The sequence below is a fragment of the Amia ocellicauda genome, chromosome 8, assembly GCF_036373705.1.
Source record: "Amia ocellicauda isolate fAmiCal2 chromosome 8, fAmiCal2.hap1, whole genome shotgun sequence".
Taxonomy (NCBI): domain Eukaryota; kingdom Metazoa; phylum Chordata; class Actinopteri; order Amiiformes; family Amiidae; genus Amia; species Amia ocellicauda.
The window spans coordinates 42639500-42656074 of NC_089857.1; the positions used below are offsets into that span (position 1 = coordinate 42639500).

Sequence of the window (16575 nt, forward strand, 5' to 3'; positions counted from 1 at the left end):
AAAGGTGATTGAGAAGGTGCAGATATACCACTCTACACATTGTGACACCGTGGTGTGGTTTGAGTCCCATACGACCTCAGTCATATTCAAAGCTGTGATCGGATCTGATGCTGGCGTTGCACCCAGTAAACATGGCTGACGAACACAATCAGAGGCTAAAGGTTTGAGATTGTAAAGCACTTTGAGCAGCTGTGTTGTCTGTGTTTGCTGTCTGTGTTAAACAGCATTCATTACACTGAGGAAAAGTGCAACGTAGCATATGGTACATCCTGAAAGCATGCATTGTGGTAATAGAATGAGATGAAATAGCGGTTTTAAAAAGTTGAAATAAATAAATGCTATTCAACTTCAATATTGGAAGTAAGAATTACCGGTATTGTTACTTGATATTTAACTATATTTCTGGTCTAACCATGCGAAATAAATGTGCGCTTTTTAAGTCACTTTACTTGGTTACTCGTTGATACTTTATTTGTTTTTTTCATCCATACACACACCTGCGACGAACTGCAAATATTCATAACATTACCTCGGAGCTGCCGCCATGTGTAAAACACTGCTGTCAAACCCCTTCCGGTTGTCGCAGAATGAAGACGTCACAGCATCAAACTATAATTTCACGTCTGGGGTGAATTAATATTCAGCAAATCGGTCGGATTGGTTTTTAACGTCACGGATCATTGCGGTTTGTCTCTCCAGTCGCACGATTGACTGCAATGTGTGTATCCTGTTGCCCCACTGCGCAGCGCTGGGGGAGAATCGGTCGCTTTATTTTTTTGCAGCGCAGATTCACGCAGTTCTGCGCAGATCTGCAGAATCCCGCCGCTCCCATTGGTGGGATAGCGCAGATCTGCGTGAAAACACGACCCTTCTCTCTTTCTCCGCCAACAAGTCGCGCTTGCGACCAGCGCCCTCTGAAGAGCGGCTGCCGGGGCTGGTCTTGCCATTTCTCCGGGACAGCGAGCAGGGGCTGCACAGATGCATGGATGTGTGTGGGGGGAGAAGAGCTGGCAGCCGAGTCTGAGGGATAACGGCGGCTCTGACCTTTCCAGGACAGAGGCAACAAACACACAAGCGCCATTAGAGACGACTGCGCGTCAAACACATCCCTCCTCACCGCTTCTCTGCACCCCGGGAATGGAGAGGCGAGCGGCGGCGCTGCTGCGAAACTGTGGAGAAAACTGAATAATAATCATGGCTGAAACGAGTGCGAGAGGCATGGAGAGGGGGAGAGGACGCATGACATCAGACGCCGGCCTCCGAGGCATCTATCCCCCGCACTGCCTCTACCCGGCGGCGGCGCCGGCGCTGGAGATCCAGGAGCTGGCCTCCAAGCGGGTGGACATCCAGAAGAAGCGCTTCTACCTGGACGTGAAGCAGAGCGCCCGGGGCCGCTTCCTGAAGATCGCCGAGGTGTGGATCGGCCGCGGCCGGCACGACAACATCCGCAAGAGCAAGCTGACGCTGTCCATGGCCATGGCCCCCGACCTGCGCTACTGCCTGGGCGACTTCATCGAGTACTACGCCCACCTGGGGCTGCGGGGGGCTCAGGTGGCCCGGCCGGAGGAGCACAGCAACGGCCAGGGTCGCCAGCCCGGGGACTCCCGGAGGAGGCAGCGGCAGCAGCAGCAGCATCCCCATCCCCATCCCCATCCCCACCATCAGCACCACCACGCAGTGCCCATCTCTCCCACCGGCTCCGCGGCGTCGGAGGAGCCCACCCACCGCGTCCTCAAGAGCGACTTCATCGAGAGGGACAACCGCAAGTACTACATGGACCTGAAGGAGAACCAGCGCGGCCGCTTCCTGCGCATCCGGCAGACGGTGAGCCGAGGACACGGCACCATCGGCTACTACGGCCAGGGCATCGAGCAGACCATCGTGCTGCCCGCCCAGGGGCTCATCGAGTTCCGCGACGCGCTCTCGCAGCTCATCGAGGACTACGGCGAGGAGGAGGCGGCGGCGGGGGAAGAGCGGGGCCGGGGGCGCAACCATGAGGAGTCGGCGGAGCTGCCCGAGGCCGTGTCGTTCCGGGTGGACAACAAGCGCTTCTACTTCGACGTGGGATCCAACAGGTACGGCGTCTTCCTGAAGATCAGCGAGGTGCGCCAGCCCTACCGCAACACCATCACCGTGCCGCTCAAGGCCTGGGCTCGCTTCGGGGACAACTTCATCCGCTACGAGGAGGAGATGCGGAGGATTTTCAACGGCCACGGCAAGGAGAAGAGGACAGAGACCCGGGCGGACAGCTGCGAGGAGCCGGAGGATTGACCCCGGCTCACGGGAGAGGGTAAACGGCCAGTGAGATCCAAACACACCTACACAAGAAAGCTAAATGTGACAATAACATAGTTTATAAATCTTGTTTTCTAATGATGTACCTCTGAAATACTGTACTGTATGACTCTAGTCAACTAGCACTTTGAAATGAGTAACTGTTTTTTATTTTATTTTTCTCCACGTTTTTATTCATTCATTTTTTCTTCAAACCATCAGTCTGAGAAAGTACACACACACACACACATGCATATATATATATATATATATATACATAGACCTACATAAATACAATTATTGATGTGTGTTTATGTATGTATATGTGTACATACAATCATATGTAACAGAACTAAGTTTTGCACAATCTAAATGATAGCTGTGTGTGTGTGTATATGTATGTTTGTGTGTGTCTATATACACAGATAAACATGTGTGTTTTTTGTAAATGATGACTGACATTGGCTTGGTCTTGGTCTGATGGATTAGGTTTTGCTTGCAGTTGCTTCACTGGTAGTTCACACCTGCAGATGTCACTACACTTGTCCCCGTACTCTGGGGGTGTTCATATTATGTACGCTGCAGCTTTTGAATATCGAACTGATGTTCAGTTGAGGTTCAGTTATTAAGTCAAAGATGGGCCTCTTTGACAAGACGTGGTCCAGTCGGGGTCACACTCAACTCTTTAAAAGGGCCATCGGCTGTATATGTATATACATTTCCATGAAAGTCACTAACTGCTAAGAGAAACTAAAAATATGCCCAGCAGGAGGAGACTCGCACCCCCGGTCCCCAGTCATGGCAGAGCACCTTCACAGTCTATATAAACGTGATAGACGTTAATCACACCTCCTCAATCGTAGAGCTCAGACTGTGCGATACTCTGTTGCTCTACTGTGAGTGTTGTTAATTCGTATTTGATGCTTTCAGATAAATACACCAGCCGTGGGTCCCTGGAGACGGGGACTTGGAGGCACTGACAGGCAGAGTTCGGGTCTGGTTCTGTAATTCTGTAACTGAATTGAATTAGAAATGACCCCCGACTCCGTCCGACGAAGATTAAGGTGTAAATCTTGGTAAATGTCGGGTCCTGGAACTGTCCAGTGTCAGATATGAGTCTTTCATTATACAAGGCTCTTCTAAATTCAGTGGCTCGGTGTGTTGAATACCAAGGAGACATAGACAAGTTACAATTGTGATCAATTTTCCTCTTCGTTGCTCAGCATTGTCAAAGTGGAGATGAACGTCAAATTGTCTGCGTTTCTGTTAGTACTCCCCAAAACCCAATCCATTCAATGGGATATTGATTACGTGATGTCATCACCTCAGCCCGACCACTACTGAAAGACCAGCAAAGAGAAAGATATCCTCACAATGTGTGTATTTCCACTGCCCTAGTTAGTGCCTCTCTCTCGATGTGTAAAATTAGTTTCTTGATGCCCATTCCAGGGAGAGCAAGAGAGAGACACCAGTGAGCTGCAACAGAAGGGTGTTTTTCTGGGGAAACTGTGTCCTTGATGTTTTTCGGCCATATGAGATGGGTAATAGGCCGTCTGTTCATATTGAAGCAACACGGAAAGAAACCTGGGGCCCCAAGAGCCTACCTTGAGTTGAGTGGTTGTCCAGTCCAAGATACCTCACTCTCTTCATCTCTGAAAGGTTTCTGCACCTTTGTTCTTATGAGGGGGTGGGGGTGGGGGGTCGCTCATAGGACACCAAAACCTGCTTTATGCCAAAAACCCAGCATCTGTTTCCACCTTGCTTTGTCTTGTTTGCCATAAAACGTAAAGGAACCGCGATCCCGGGGGCAGTGTGAGATCAGCAATGTTTTCTTTCCGCGTGTGAACCGTGACCTGCATCGATGGCGATGGGTCGACGGCTGGATTTTGAAGCGGGCCTCGGGCTGCAGGTTCTTGTGCTGGGCCTGCGCTCCGAGGCACGATATTGTGAAGGGCAGATAGCAGGGCTCCGCAGAGTAATACAGCACTTTACATCGCCGCGTGCTGGGATGGTATTTCCTTCTTTTCACTGATCACATCCTGACCGGCGTCCAGACCCGACCGGTACGTGGAATATGAAAAGACGTCCCGCGCTCAAAAGAAAATGTTTTTTTCTAATTTAACTGAAATTGAAATAATTTTCACAAAAGCAGCTGGCAAACTCACCAGTTGCTCTTCCTTTTAGCCGCAATCCCCCCCCCCAACCCCTGTGACCGCAGGTTCGCTGCAGACCTGTTACACCTGACGCCTGCAAGCCCTTTCATTAGACTGATCTCCTGAGAGCGGAAAGCTTGCCGTGACATGCTCAGTGGAAAGAGTGTCGGCCTGTATGACAGACATGTTGTTTAAACTGATCAAACCGCACGCAGCGATGTTGAAAGCCAGCCTTTTTGTAACGGAGCTTTTATGCTTTTGCAGGAGTCGAAATATTCGTGAAAAATGTTAATTCCACTATAATTTTTTTTAATTAAGATACCATCATTATAAGGTATATATATACTGCTTTTACATGTAACATCCAAATCCCTGTTTATACAAGGGGGGTTTCATTTTTATTTTTTATTTTTATCTAAGTTTACGTAAGCCTCCGCTTCTGTAATAAACAATTCTCTCTATCGTAGGGCTATTTTGATAAACTCTGGGTATGGCATGACATTATTTAATGCCAGCAATGTACAGACATCTACATAAACAATCACGATCTGATTTTTAAATCGCAGTGGTAGAGTATTAGCTCTGCATTCAAGGGTAAGATGTGTACCTCATCTCAGAAACAAATTAATCAAACTGTGAAGTTCAGTTCATGCTAGTTGAGCAATATTAGGGGTTGTGCATCTTCAGTGTCAGAGCTAGACATAGACCACTGTCGATACGTTACTGGTTGTACTGGTTCCCGTCCACTGTACTGGGAATAATCTTGTCCCAAGTCTCTCGGAACATCTCCTTTGTGTGTGCCGTGGATTAGTCGTCTTTAATCGTCCGTATACACGTTCAACGACACCCAAAACCGTACGAGCCCTGCAGTCCGACAGTCAAGTCATCCATACAGTAGGTTAACGCGTTACAATTAAATGCAAACTTATTTATGAATGTTGCTTGGTTTTTTTAGCCTATTTATAGGTCTTCTATATAATTTGCAGAATATTATTTTTTAAATCTGTCGTTTGTAGGGCTGACTCAGACTGGCTGTCCACCCTGATTTACGAGATTCTTTACACTTTTGAAGGAGGTCAAAGTGGTTAAAAGCTTCGGCGTGTGTGAAGTGCTGCCTTGTCTTCATGTTTGGGACAGCAGGGATGTGCTCAGAGCACAGCCATTGCTCCTGCAGCCATAGGGTTTATCCCTTTTCTTGACTTCAGTGGTAATTGTACTTGTCTTGCGTTACAAAGTCCTGTACATGTAGAACACTTTGCCAGGTTTGGGTCTAAAGGAAGCTTTAAAGAGACCTGCATGATTACGGGCTGGTCAGGCTTGTTGGACCTTCTTTTCCTCGTGGGTGAATTGGGGGCTAATTGTCTGTGTCAGTAAAGTAGTGTGGGATGGACAGCTTGCTCATCACTTACCCACTGGGAAAATAAGTGCTGTCGTCTCTGAAAATATTACAAATGTCTTACACTTTTTTTTTTTTTTTGGAAAAAATCGTTGGAAGAATCGGCACCGAGTTATTACTCGGGCTTGGCCATTCGTTTTACGGTGTTGGAGTAAAGTCGTCTGCAGCTGTACTGAGCGTAGGATATATAATATAGGATATATTCTCTTTGATCGCGCGCACGTCATGTGCTTCAGCTGGTAAGGGAAATAATTCCTGCCTTTGACTTTGTAGTGTAAGCACTAGAGAATGGGCCCAGACTTATTTATATATATTTTTTTCTTTTTAGTTAATGATGGTGCTCAATGTGACGCTTGTTTTAATGACTTTAAAGCCTGGCTGTGCCTCCTAAGCTTCTGTGTTTGCAGTTCTGAGTTTGTTGTTGGTTGTTTTTCGAAGCAGTGGGTCCTTGGCTGGAAAGTGGGTTTTGCTGCACTCTTTCCACAACACCTTGATTGACTTTCATGATGGAGTTTGTACATTTCATTTCAGCATATCGTGCGTAGGTGTGGATGACAAGAACTCTGGATCGGCCCTGTTTATTTATTTATGGGGTTTTTCATCCCCAGTAGTTTTTAGTTACGATGATAATGAAGAAAATATTTATATATGAATGAATCAAAACTACAGGTAGTTAGGAAAACAAGTATACAGGTGTATGTTTTCCCAGAGACGATGCTATGAAGATTAAATTCAGCCGCCTGAATGGAAAAGAAAGGCCCACGGCTATAAATGAAGATGTTAATTGATGTGAAGAATCCACGTCAATCGCCAGTTCCAGATCATGTGCACCAGTCACCCTGGACGTGACTGCCTGGAGTATTTTCAGGTCGCACTTTAAAGTGTCCCATTCCATTAACAAGCAGTTAAACTGAGCAGATTATCAATCTGAGGGAAGGAAAATGCATTCCCAATTACAGATCCATTAAAGAAACATGTCCAGTAAAGAGTGAGGAGTTTCTCTTGTTGTTAATGCAGATCATACGAATTAAATCCTCTGTACGACGCATTCCACACAGACCCAGGAAAACACGCATGCCTGTAGTTTTACACGCGTGTCCTTCACGAAGCACCAAGCATGATCTCAGTCACAGACCTTTTCTATAACATTGGACATGTGTGCTGACAGGCCTGTACTGCTCTTATGCCCTAAGTATGGATCATAAGGGTTATTTATTAATTGTAGGTGCTGTTTTTATTGTCCTATACATGCTGTGCGTACAGAGACCTCTTTCTCGATATTATCGATAAGCACAATTCAGTGTGGTTGTACTGATTGATCAGTTCCACAATCGCGTATCGTCCCCCTTTGTCTCCTCCAAGCAGACTGTAACACTCGGGTAAACTATCGCTGATGACGGGGCTGTTTTACAGTGCGTTCTCGCGTTCAGCTGCTGTTCTCGTATTAAAAAGTATAAGCTATGACACGCCCTCCTAAACAACCCCCTGTGTTCATGTTTGACTGTAGTGTAGATGCACTTTACATTTTGCACATTGAAAGAGGGAAAGCAGACATTGAACTCACATCGATCTGTAATTGGAATATATATATATATGTGAGTGTGCGTGTGTATTTAAAGAACATAAATATTTTTGTCCGTTTCTATTTACATGTATAGTTTTTTTTTATCTGAGAAACTATTTGAAATGCACATTGTGTCAAACTATAGGCTGTTGTGTGACCAGTGGTCTGCTCTTCCATAAGACGGTGGACCAAGATGATCTGCAGGGTGAATTGTGTAAGGGGTCTTGATGGGCCTGTAGAAATAAGACAATAGACCATCGCATATCATCCATGGCTATGAAAGACGGGTGGGAGGTGTCGTATTTTGTTATTCTATCTGTTCAAAACCGAATAAGTTTTGAACATTTGAGAAGAAAATCAAATGGTATAATGTCTCTCATGTCGGGATCCCAGTGGTTCCTCTGGGCAGTAGACTGGGGCCACGTTGGGCAACAGCTTGACCAGACAGCGGGGGAGCAACACAGGAATGGAGGGGACCTGGGGGGCTGGGTATTTACTGTCCGGTTTATGCTTGTTGGCCTGTGAATGGACGTTGATGGTGAGGGGGTCCATTTCTACCACAAAGTCCACTATCCTTCAGTTCTGTGTGGTGCAGTGCATGTGATGCAGTATGAGACGCAACAGGCTGTTCACCATCAACTCTGAAGCACTTATGTTCAATGTTTGCAGTTTATATTCTGGAACAGGATATAAATGCTCGGCACTTTTTTAACCTGCATTTCAATTTCATTTCAAACCCTTTTTTGAGAGAGTAGAATATTTCGCTCTACTAGATTCGAGAGGGGTGGAGCTTTCATTAAATAAAGTACCTTGTAGAAACTTGATTTCAGATTCTAAACTGGAAAGGAAGGAAAGCAGGAGTGAAAGTCAGAAGTTTGAAGATGATACTGGGAAAATAAGTACAATCAATGTAATTTGATTTAAACGGAATGACATTTTAGGTTTCCAGTGAGGAATTAAGTAGAGAGTTTAATTCGATTCATACTGTGTGGTCTTCGGTAGTAATGACCGCCTGGCAAATGATTTCTCGTACGCTGAAAATGGATTTGAGATCCACAGGGTTGAATCGATCGTCTGTTTAGGCAACTGAGCAGCTGATAGGATGTTTTGTGCCGGTGAAACGGCAGGGAGGCAGTCGTATACCGTTACCTGGCTGTAATGTCCAGTATGGTGACTGTGTGTCTCATAATTACAAACCTCAGATGTGACACAGACCAGCAGGGTACGTCTGAAAGAGCACTTTGTGAAAATAGCACTTTTTTTTTTGCTTTTCCCCAAAGCTACTGCTTAGATGAATTCACAAAATACAAACATGCTGCTTACCTGAGTAGGTTTCTTCGGAGGGCATACTGTTGTGGGACCAAACTGACAATCTTTTTTTGCCCAAGGAAGACTTCTTGTATGTGCAATTTACACTTCTTAAAGCGGTCTGACTGTGTTGTGATAGACAGTAAGTGGACCTTAAACTTCACCTTCTATAATGGAGAATTTAATGTTTTGCCCCCAGCCAAATAATGATTATTATAATGTGGGGCATCTCAGATACTTTTGCCCCTCTATAATGGGTGAGAGTATTTCTTGTGTCTGCTTTACCTATAACAGAGTGTTTGCAGAAAAAATACATGTAAACAAGCACTTTAAATTTCCAAAATGTTTTATTTTTTCTTTCCAAAGCGTAACTATATATACACTTTAACCTATATTTATTTAATACCTATAAAACCATATTACTATGTGTTTCTTTTGAAGATGGAACTGAGTGCAATGAAAGATATTATTGTATCCAATAGCTCTTATTCCTGTTTGCTTTTATCCTTTGATATTTTAAGGATTCTCTGTTATGCATACATTTGTGTAAAATAGCACCTGAAGATGAGTTTGCGTATGTTTGAAATTTAAGATGCAAAATATACCATGAGTTATTGTGTGTGCTACTTTTCAGACGTAAATAACAATTATCACATTATACATCATATACTATTATATCTATAACTGCTTAATTTTATAGAAAGATTGACAAGAACATATTTTTACAGTAAAGAAAAACAATCCACTCATTGAAGGATGGGCATGGCAGTCTGATGTATACAATATATTTATATAGCAATTCCAATGCAATGACCCGGTCCCGATGGATCACACGCTTTTGCTTGTCTGGGAAGTGATTGGTTTTACAAGAGAGCTGGAAGAATTAGCAGGCTAAGAGAATGAGTCTGCTTATTCAAATCACTCGCCAGGCTGCTGAAGTGAAAGTCTATTCTCGTGTCTGCTAGCTGATCGCAACAGGTTTCCACCTGCATCATGCAGAGAGGATTTGCACTCAGTTTGCTCTGCTTTTCCAGTTCAAGGTTTAAAGCTGTGATCTGAGTATTGTATGTATTCTCAGAAGCCAGGGCTACACCTACACAGAAGACATCCTTTGTTGTGCCCTCATGTTTGTGGTAGTATTTTAAATGTTTTGCTCACTCAACAAAAATGGGTTATTGTTTTGTGTGTGTGTTTAACTCTTACAATTTACCTCTATAAATTGTAACCTAAGGCTCACAGTCTAGCATATCCCATTTACCTGAAAAATCCACAACAGAGTTTTTGTTTTTGACAGAACAAGTCATTAAAAATGTCTGAATTTATTGCCGGGACAGGAGTGCTTTGACAAGCTGCTGTCGTGTAGAAAACACATTTCCCCACCAAGAGCCTTATTGCCACGACTTTGAGTCGATTGTAACATTTAAGTTGGTTTGTGAGATGTGCATTTCTTTAATAATGCTTTGAGTGGGGACTGATGTGGATATTTCCCGAACAGTGCAAGTCAATTACAGACAGGACGAAAAGCATCGGAGAGATACTGCTCCTCTTCTTCACCGAGCAGAACAGAGTGAATGTCTGGACGGCTGTCTTAACATCATAAAAACGTCATTCAAACCTCATCAGAACGCAGTACAATCAGTTAAGGTTAAAACGAATGGGATGGCAAGGAGTTTGACCTGTTTAAAACGAGTGCAGACTTTACTTTTTAAAGCCTTAGGCCTTTTTTCAAAAACAAACCTGTATCTGAGCTGATAGTAATGTAGATAGCTAGCTGTATAAGTATGGGTATCGAAGACGCTTCCTTTGCTGGTTTGTTTTCCCTTTGCTTTGCGTTTGTCACGGCTTTGTTGCAACAGTGGGAATTTAGAAATATAAGTGTTTGATAATGATAAAAAAAAATGGTGGTGAAAAAGAGATGTTTAAGTGTATTTTGGGGTTAAATGATTGTGTACTACATTAGCTTGTCCTCTTATAGTCCTAGAAAATATTAGAAGGCTTAAACGAGAAAGCAATTGTTCTGTAAACTAGCACTTTCTTTAATGTGTGTACTGTATTAGGTCATGTTCTACATGTTTGGTACTGTATGAATATTCATTAATTGCCTTGTAGTGTTTGTTGGTTGCAACATGTAGGGTAATTTTCTCCAAAATTCAAAGTTTTTACATTTTGCATGTCAACAGTTAGTCCGGTCCAAAAAAAAAACAGAAAAAATCGGTGCTACATTCTCAGATATAAAGGTGCTTATATGGACCCTAACTGCATGCATGCTGACGAAAGAAAAAGATTAAAAAAAAAAAAAAAAGACTTGAAACTGGACATTTTGTTCACTCGCACACATAGTGGGAAAGTGACTTTGTGGGGCGCCTGCGCAGCTCCGCAGTCGATCCATCCATTCCGTTCCTTACAGCTCCCAAAACAACATTATCCACATCTGCGCAAGATCAGTGTGCTTTCTTACACACACGCTCACGACCGGTGCAGCGGAAAGACTTTTGTATTTTGCAATGTGTGTGTGTGGGGGGTGTAACTTAATTACCGTAGAAGTGCTCTTTGATCTTCGAAGACGAACGCCATCATTCCATCATTGCTCATTTAAAACAAAAGAAGTCAAGAGAGCAGGTAGCTATGGCCGCAGATGTATTGTTTGGTGGGGGGAGGAACATACATTTCTTATGGTAGTATTTGTCCGCACATCCATTATTTTATTTTATTTTATTTTATTTTATTGTTCAATAAAGGTTATACATGATGAATCAAATGCCTGTTGTCTGTGCCTGTTCTTCTGTCAACTCCTTTTGCTCTGGACTGGACCAGAGATCCTGTCCCCCGTTCTCATGAGCCCCATGTTTGCAGAAAGTCATGTGAGGGTCAGGGAAACCTCTACCCAGCAGAAGCAAAATGATTTAGATTAGTTCATGAATTAATTACTTCCTGTGTAGTTTTTTTTTTTTTTTAAAGAAAACAATTATAAAACTACTCTATTTGCATATTTTGCATATCTTAAAATGCAATTGATGTTCAGTTTGGCTGCTGCCCTTCCTGTCCCTCCGTCTCATGTTGGACGGCCGCTGCTGTAATCGAGTCCCTGTGTCTTTGTGTGGACTGGTAAAGGACCTTATGATGGTTTGCTCATTGGGCACATACGCGACTGGCCGGCGCAATAACCAATGAACGCAACACCAAACCAACACCCCCACCAGAACACCAGCGCTCGGAAACCACACTGACTTGACCTTTAAGTGACACGCCATGGTTGTGGAGGTCAAGAGGGCGGTGAGGCGGGTCCCTCTGGTGCCACGAAACCGCACCGACTGCTGCAGGTGCTGCTTGTGGTAAGTGACATAGTTTCATTCCACCAATGAGACTCCTACCTTCATTACTGATCCACCCCCACTAATGCCAACATCTGCAGCCACACCCACAGCTCCATCCATTGTGAGGAACCCCATGGACACGGAAATGCCAGCCCGAGCGGTTTAACGGTTGCCCTGTAGGCGAACACGGAGACACACCCCAGGCCAATCCCTTGACTGGGAGCTGAGGTAGGGAAGATGACCCACGCAGACTAAAAGGGTGTATCCATGACCAGGCAAGAGACAACGTGGATGGTATTGTGTGTCAGAGATGCTTCAACCAGTACACAGGCTTAGTTTTCATTCACAACTCTCTGTGGACTTGCACTCGTCTGTAAGGACTGCTATAGCTAATTAATCCACTAGAGGGTAGCCTGTAATTGTGCGATGGCTCACCATTTCATAGGCCTGCTGTGAGAGGGGAAATTGAGGAACGTGGCTCCACCAATCCTGCATTTTGTCTCGCGCGTCTAATCGTTTATAGTAATAATTGCCTGATGGAAAGTAATTTGCCAAACTTGCTAGCAACCTGTACGTGGTGTTTGTGTGTTTTCTGTCAAAACAGGGCTGATTCGGTACGAGACCCTCGCATCCCCCCCGATTCTCTGATTTTGTGTACCTCTGATACATCGGCCTCCACTACACAAACAAACCAGCGTTATCCATCCATAATGCACCTCATTCTCACTACGCATGTAGTGTATTTATTATTGATAAAGTGTGTGTGTAGGTTGATAAGGACATCATTTGTGAAAGTACATTGTGCATGATTAATAAAATCTCTATAAAAGCTGACGTATTTGATTCCTTTAATAGGTATGTTTTTTTTTTAAATATATATATCGTTTAAATAAACTCACGATATATAGAAAATCATCAGACCCTAACTAATGAGGATTTGAGTTACAGGAGATTTCTTAGGGTTCTTTAAATCATTCATAGTTAATGTTGATGGCAGCCTGTGCTACTCACATTATATATCGATACTGCAGCTGCTACCCCATGCACAATATCAGCCTATACCCCGAGCCCAGAGGCATAAGAAACGCAGACATTAGTACAGTTTACACAGTAAGCATTACAGCGCAATACCAGAAGCACACATCCTCTTCAATGAGGTAACAAGTCCCAGGTATGTGCTAACTGGGGGGGGGGTCTAGGAGAAGTCGCAGTAAAACAATAGAAGTTGCAACAATGTGTAAGGAAGCACAGTTCCCATCGACCTAGGATTTGGGTAAAACGTAAACAAGTCTCTTCATAGGGCTGGGCAGAAGTGGGACAACCTGAGAGAGTACCTCAGAGAGAGCCTGGAAAAGTCTGATGCTTAGACGCACGTTTTTGCTGCTGCTGTTGTTGTTTGGCTGGACAGGTTATGTTAAGGAATCACTTACTTAAGCTTGCTTCGAGTAGGAAGACTGAGGAGACTGCTGAGGTGGAGAGAGCTGATTTGTAGAGAGGAGGCTCTTTCCGGTGCCCTCACACTTTGAGGTGATGTGGTCAAGCCATTTCCTCCGAGTCAACAGCTACTAGAAACGCTGGGTTTCCCCCTCACTGTGCAGGAAAGGGAGTGTGTTAAGAACAAAGATGTTTTTCAAAATGTACTACTTGAATTCGGCACTAAGGGCACCAAGACGTCCTTGTAACCATTAGGCTGCTTTACTGAGCCTGGTGAGTGAATTGCTTTAGTTTCATTTTTCCCTGCTTGACAAAATGTTTGATATTTCGCTTAGGTTGCCTTGAGTTAATATTGCCTGAAACAAGCGCAGGTGATCAGAGTTGTGTCAGAGAGGTCTGAGCGCTGCATGTGTTCCCTTTATACAGATTCTCCTTGAGAGGTTTGGCAGATGTGTGTGTGTGAGTGTGTGTTTATTCTGTTTTGCTACTTTATTTCCTGCTTTCGTTTGTGGCTTTCTGTTGCAATACTGAGTACATGTTCAGTCAAATTGACTTTTCATTTCTTGGGCAATTGTTTCAGGAAAGTTCATAGGTTGGCTTCTAGACATGAAAGACTTTTCGATTTGTTCTTCACTTTCAGGTAGGTGATGATTTCTCCTATATTCTGCCCGTGTGTACCAGTCACAGAGTCTTGAGAGTTTGAAAACGTTACAGTGCGTAGAGTACGATATTACTCCTAGATCGTTGCTCTCTAAAAAGGAAAACTGGATACAAACTAGATCTTTGTTGTTACATTACTTTATGTGTCTTTACAATTCATGGATGCCTCTTCGAGTTTTAAACAGGTGTATATGGTCTGGTGACTGAGGATGAACACTATGCCATCGGTTGTGTGTGAGAAGGAATAACACATAAGAGACTCTTGTGGCTTTTAGGTAGCAGGTGTCCAAATACTAACTCGTTTTCATGTGTCTTTGTATTTTAAGGAAGAAGAGAGAGACGGGAACTGGAATATATTTAGGTGTTCTGGCTGAGGTAGGCAGTTTATAGCATTATACCTGAGACGCAGTCAGTGGTTTCTGATGAGCTTTGAGCTACAGGTGGACAAAAGATTCTACTTTTAATTTTATTTTACTTGATTTTTAAATCATTTGTCCTCTTTACATTCATCATTTTATATTTTGTACAGCTAGGTCTGTGATTGGGCATGTCATCATATACATGCGTGTAAAGGTTTTACACCAGGATTGATATATTGAAGCTCCGTTTAAATATACAGTGGCTCTCAAAATTATTCTCCCCCCCTTGGACATGTCATTGTGTTACAACATGAAATCAGAATGGATTTAATCAGGAGTTTTTGCCACTGATCAACACAGAAAATGTCCATAATGTCAAAGTGAGAAATATCATCTGCAAATTGTTCTAAATTCATTACAAATACAAAACAGAAACTCATTGAATGCATAAGTAATCAACCCTTCAGTCAATATTTGGTAGAGGCACCTTTGGCAGCAATTACAGCCAAGAGTCTATGTGGATAAGTCTCTACCAGCTGTGCACATCTGGACACTGATGTTTTCCCGTTCTTCTTTGCAAAACTGCTCAAGCGCCATCAAGCTGGATGGGGACCTTTGGTGAACAACAATTTTCAACTCTTTCCACATATTCTCAATTGGATTGAGGTCAATTGGATGAATTGGATGAATCTTCTCCCAAGTCCCAGGTCTCTTGTGGACTTCAGCAAGTTTTCTTCCAGGATTTCTCTGTACTTTGCTGCATCCATTTTGCCCTCTATCTTTACAGGGTTTCCAGGCCCTGATGCAGAGAAGCATCCCCATAGCGTGATGCTGCAACACCATGCTTCACGGTAGGGATGGTGTTCTCAGGATGATGTGTGGTGCTGGGCTGGCGCCAAATGTAGTGCTTAGCGTTGAGGCCAAAAAGCTCTATTTTGGTCTCATCAGACCATAGGATCTTCCTCCACTTGGTATCAGAGTCGCCCACATGCCTTCTGGGGAATTCTAGCCCAGATTTTATACGAGTCAACACACATTTATATTTAAGAAAATACTAAATAATATTACACATTCTAAAGTTTATGACTCACAGAATAACATTTCTAATTGATTTCTCGAATGTCATGAATAATAAACTCCAAACTGTTACACTTATCTGAACTTCGTCGCAGAGAGGCCTCTCTGCCTTCGGGATCAGTTAAAAGCACACGGCACGAGGTTCCGCGGGGTGGGGCGAGGTCCGTGTGGTTTGGAACAAAGGCAGTCCGGTTCGGCTTTGTCCAATAACTTCCCGAGTCGATGCTCCTGGAAGCTGGGGTTTCGCGAAAGTAGAGTCTTATCCAAACAGATTTTCCACTGGTTTGAAGGCTCCAAGGTTGTGCACAGGATCTTCTTTGTAAGCAGGGTTTTCCACCGTAGTTACTTGAAGACAAAGTCTTTGAGGAAAGCAGGGCCCTGTTCGTTTCCACGGGTCAAGTTTCTTAAGACTCAATAGCTATTTAAATGACTGAACACTTCTGTATTACAGTCGACTTAGTTAATTGTCCAGCTGCATACACTCCACTGATCAGGTGGGTACAGGCGGGCAGGTGCAGTTTCTAAAGTTCTTTACTTAATAAAGTTCTTTAAAGAATTCTTCGTACGGCTCGATCTCCTTCTCCCAGTTTAACTCTTCTGTTGCCGGCAAGGACTTAGTCGGTTTCCGGTTCCGATTCTGGCAACAGAGCTACAGGTTGAGCTGTGGCAGCGAGTTACCAGTTCAGGTGAGAGAGAGAGAACATGCTGTGCGTTACCTTTTTATGCCTGATAGATCATAGGCGATTGGCTCTTGAGTGTGCGAGGTCGGACTCCGGTTTCAGCCCCCAGTGTCCTATTGGAGGAGGCTCGATTTATGCCTGATGTCAATCCATGCCATCTTTTGGAAATGCCAGTTGGCCTGGGTTCTTAGCTCTGTTTCGGGATTTCGGCTCTCGCCCACTTCAAAGGGTTTTAATACCCCCACGCCATATTCCCCAGACATTTTCACAGCAGGGATTTGCCATTTGGCCCATTCTAGGTGAGCCGACTCCCAAAACTGTCACTTTGACCTAGAACAGTTCATGGGCCGATGAGC

At 44.0% G+C, this 16575-nt stretch overlaps 2 protein-coding genes across 4 annotated transcripts in view; one reads left to right on the top strand and one right to left on the bottom strand.

Annotated features, from left to right (window-relative positions):
• Nucleotides 1-889, bottom strand: part of wrn (WRN RecQ like helicase) — a 23905-nt gene extending 23016 nt beyond the window's left edge. For all 3 annotated transcript variants that reach the window (XR_010817621.1, XM_066711500.1, XM_066711499.1), the window contains exon 1: nucleotides 530-889. The gene's annotated coding sequence lies outside the window, so the exon portion shown is untranslated. The remainder of the gene's footprint in view (nucleotides 1-529) is intronic.
• On the top strand, nucleotides 873-11453 carry purg (purine-rich element binding protein G). The gene has a single exon (XM_066711501.1). It carries the CDS (start codon nucleotides 1195-1197, stop codon nucleotides 2269-2271), a length of 1077 nt encoding a protein of 358 aa, XP_066567598.1. The 5' UTR covers nucleotides 873-1194; the 3' UTR covers nucleotides 2272-11453.
• Nucleotides 11454-16575: the final 5122 nt, after the last annotated feature.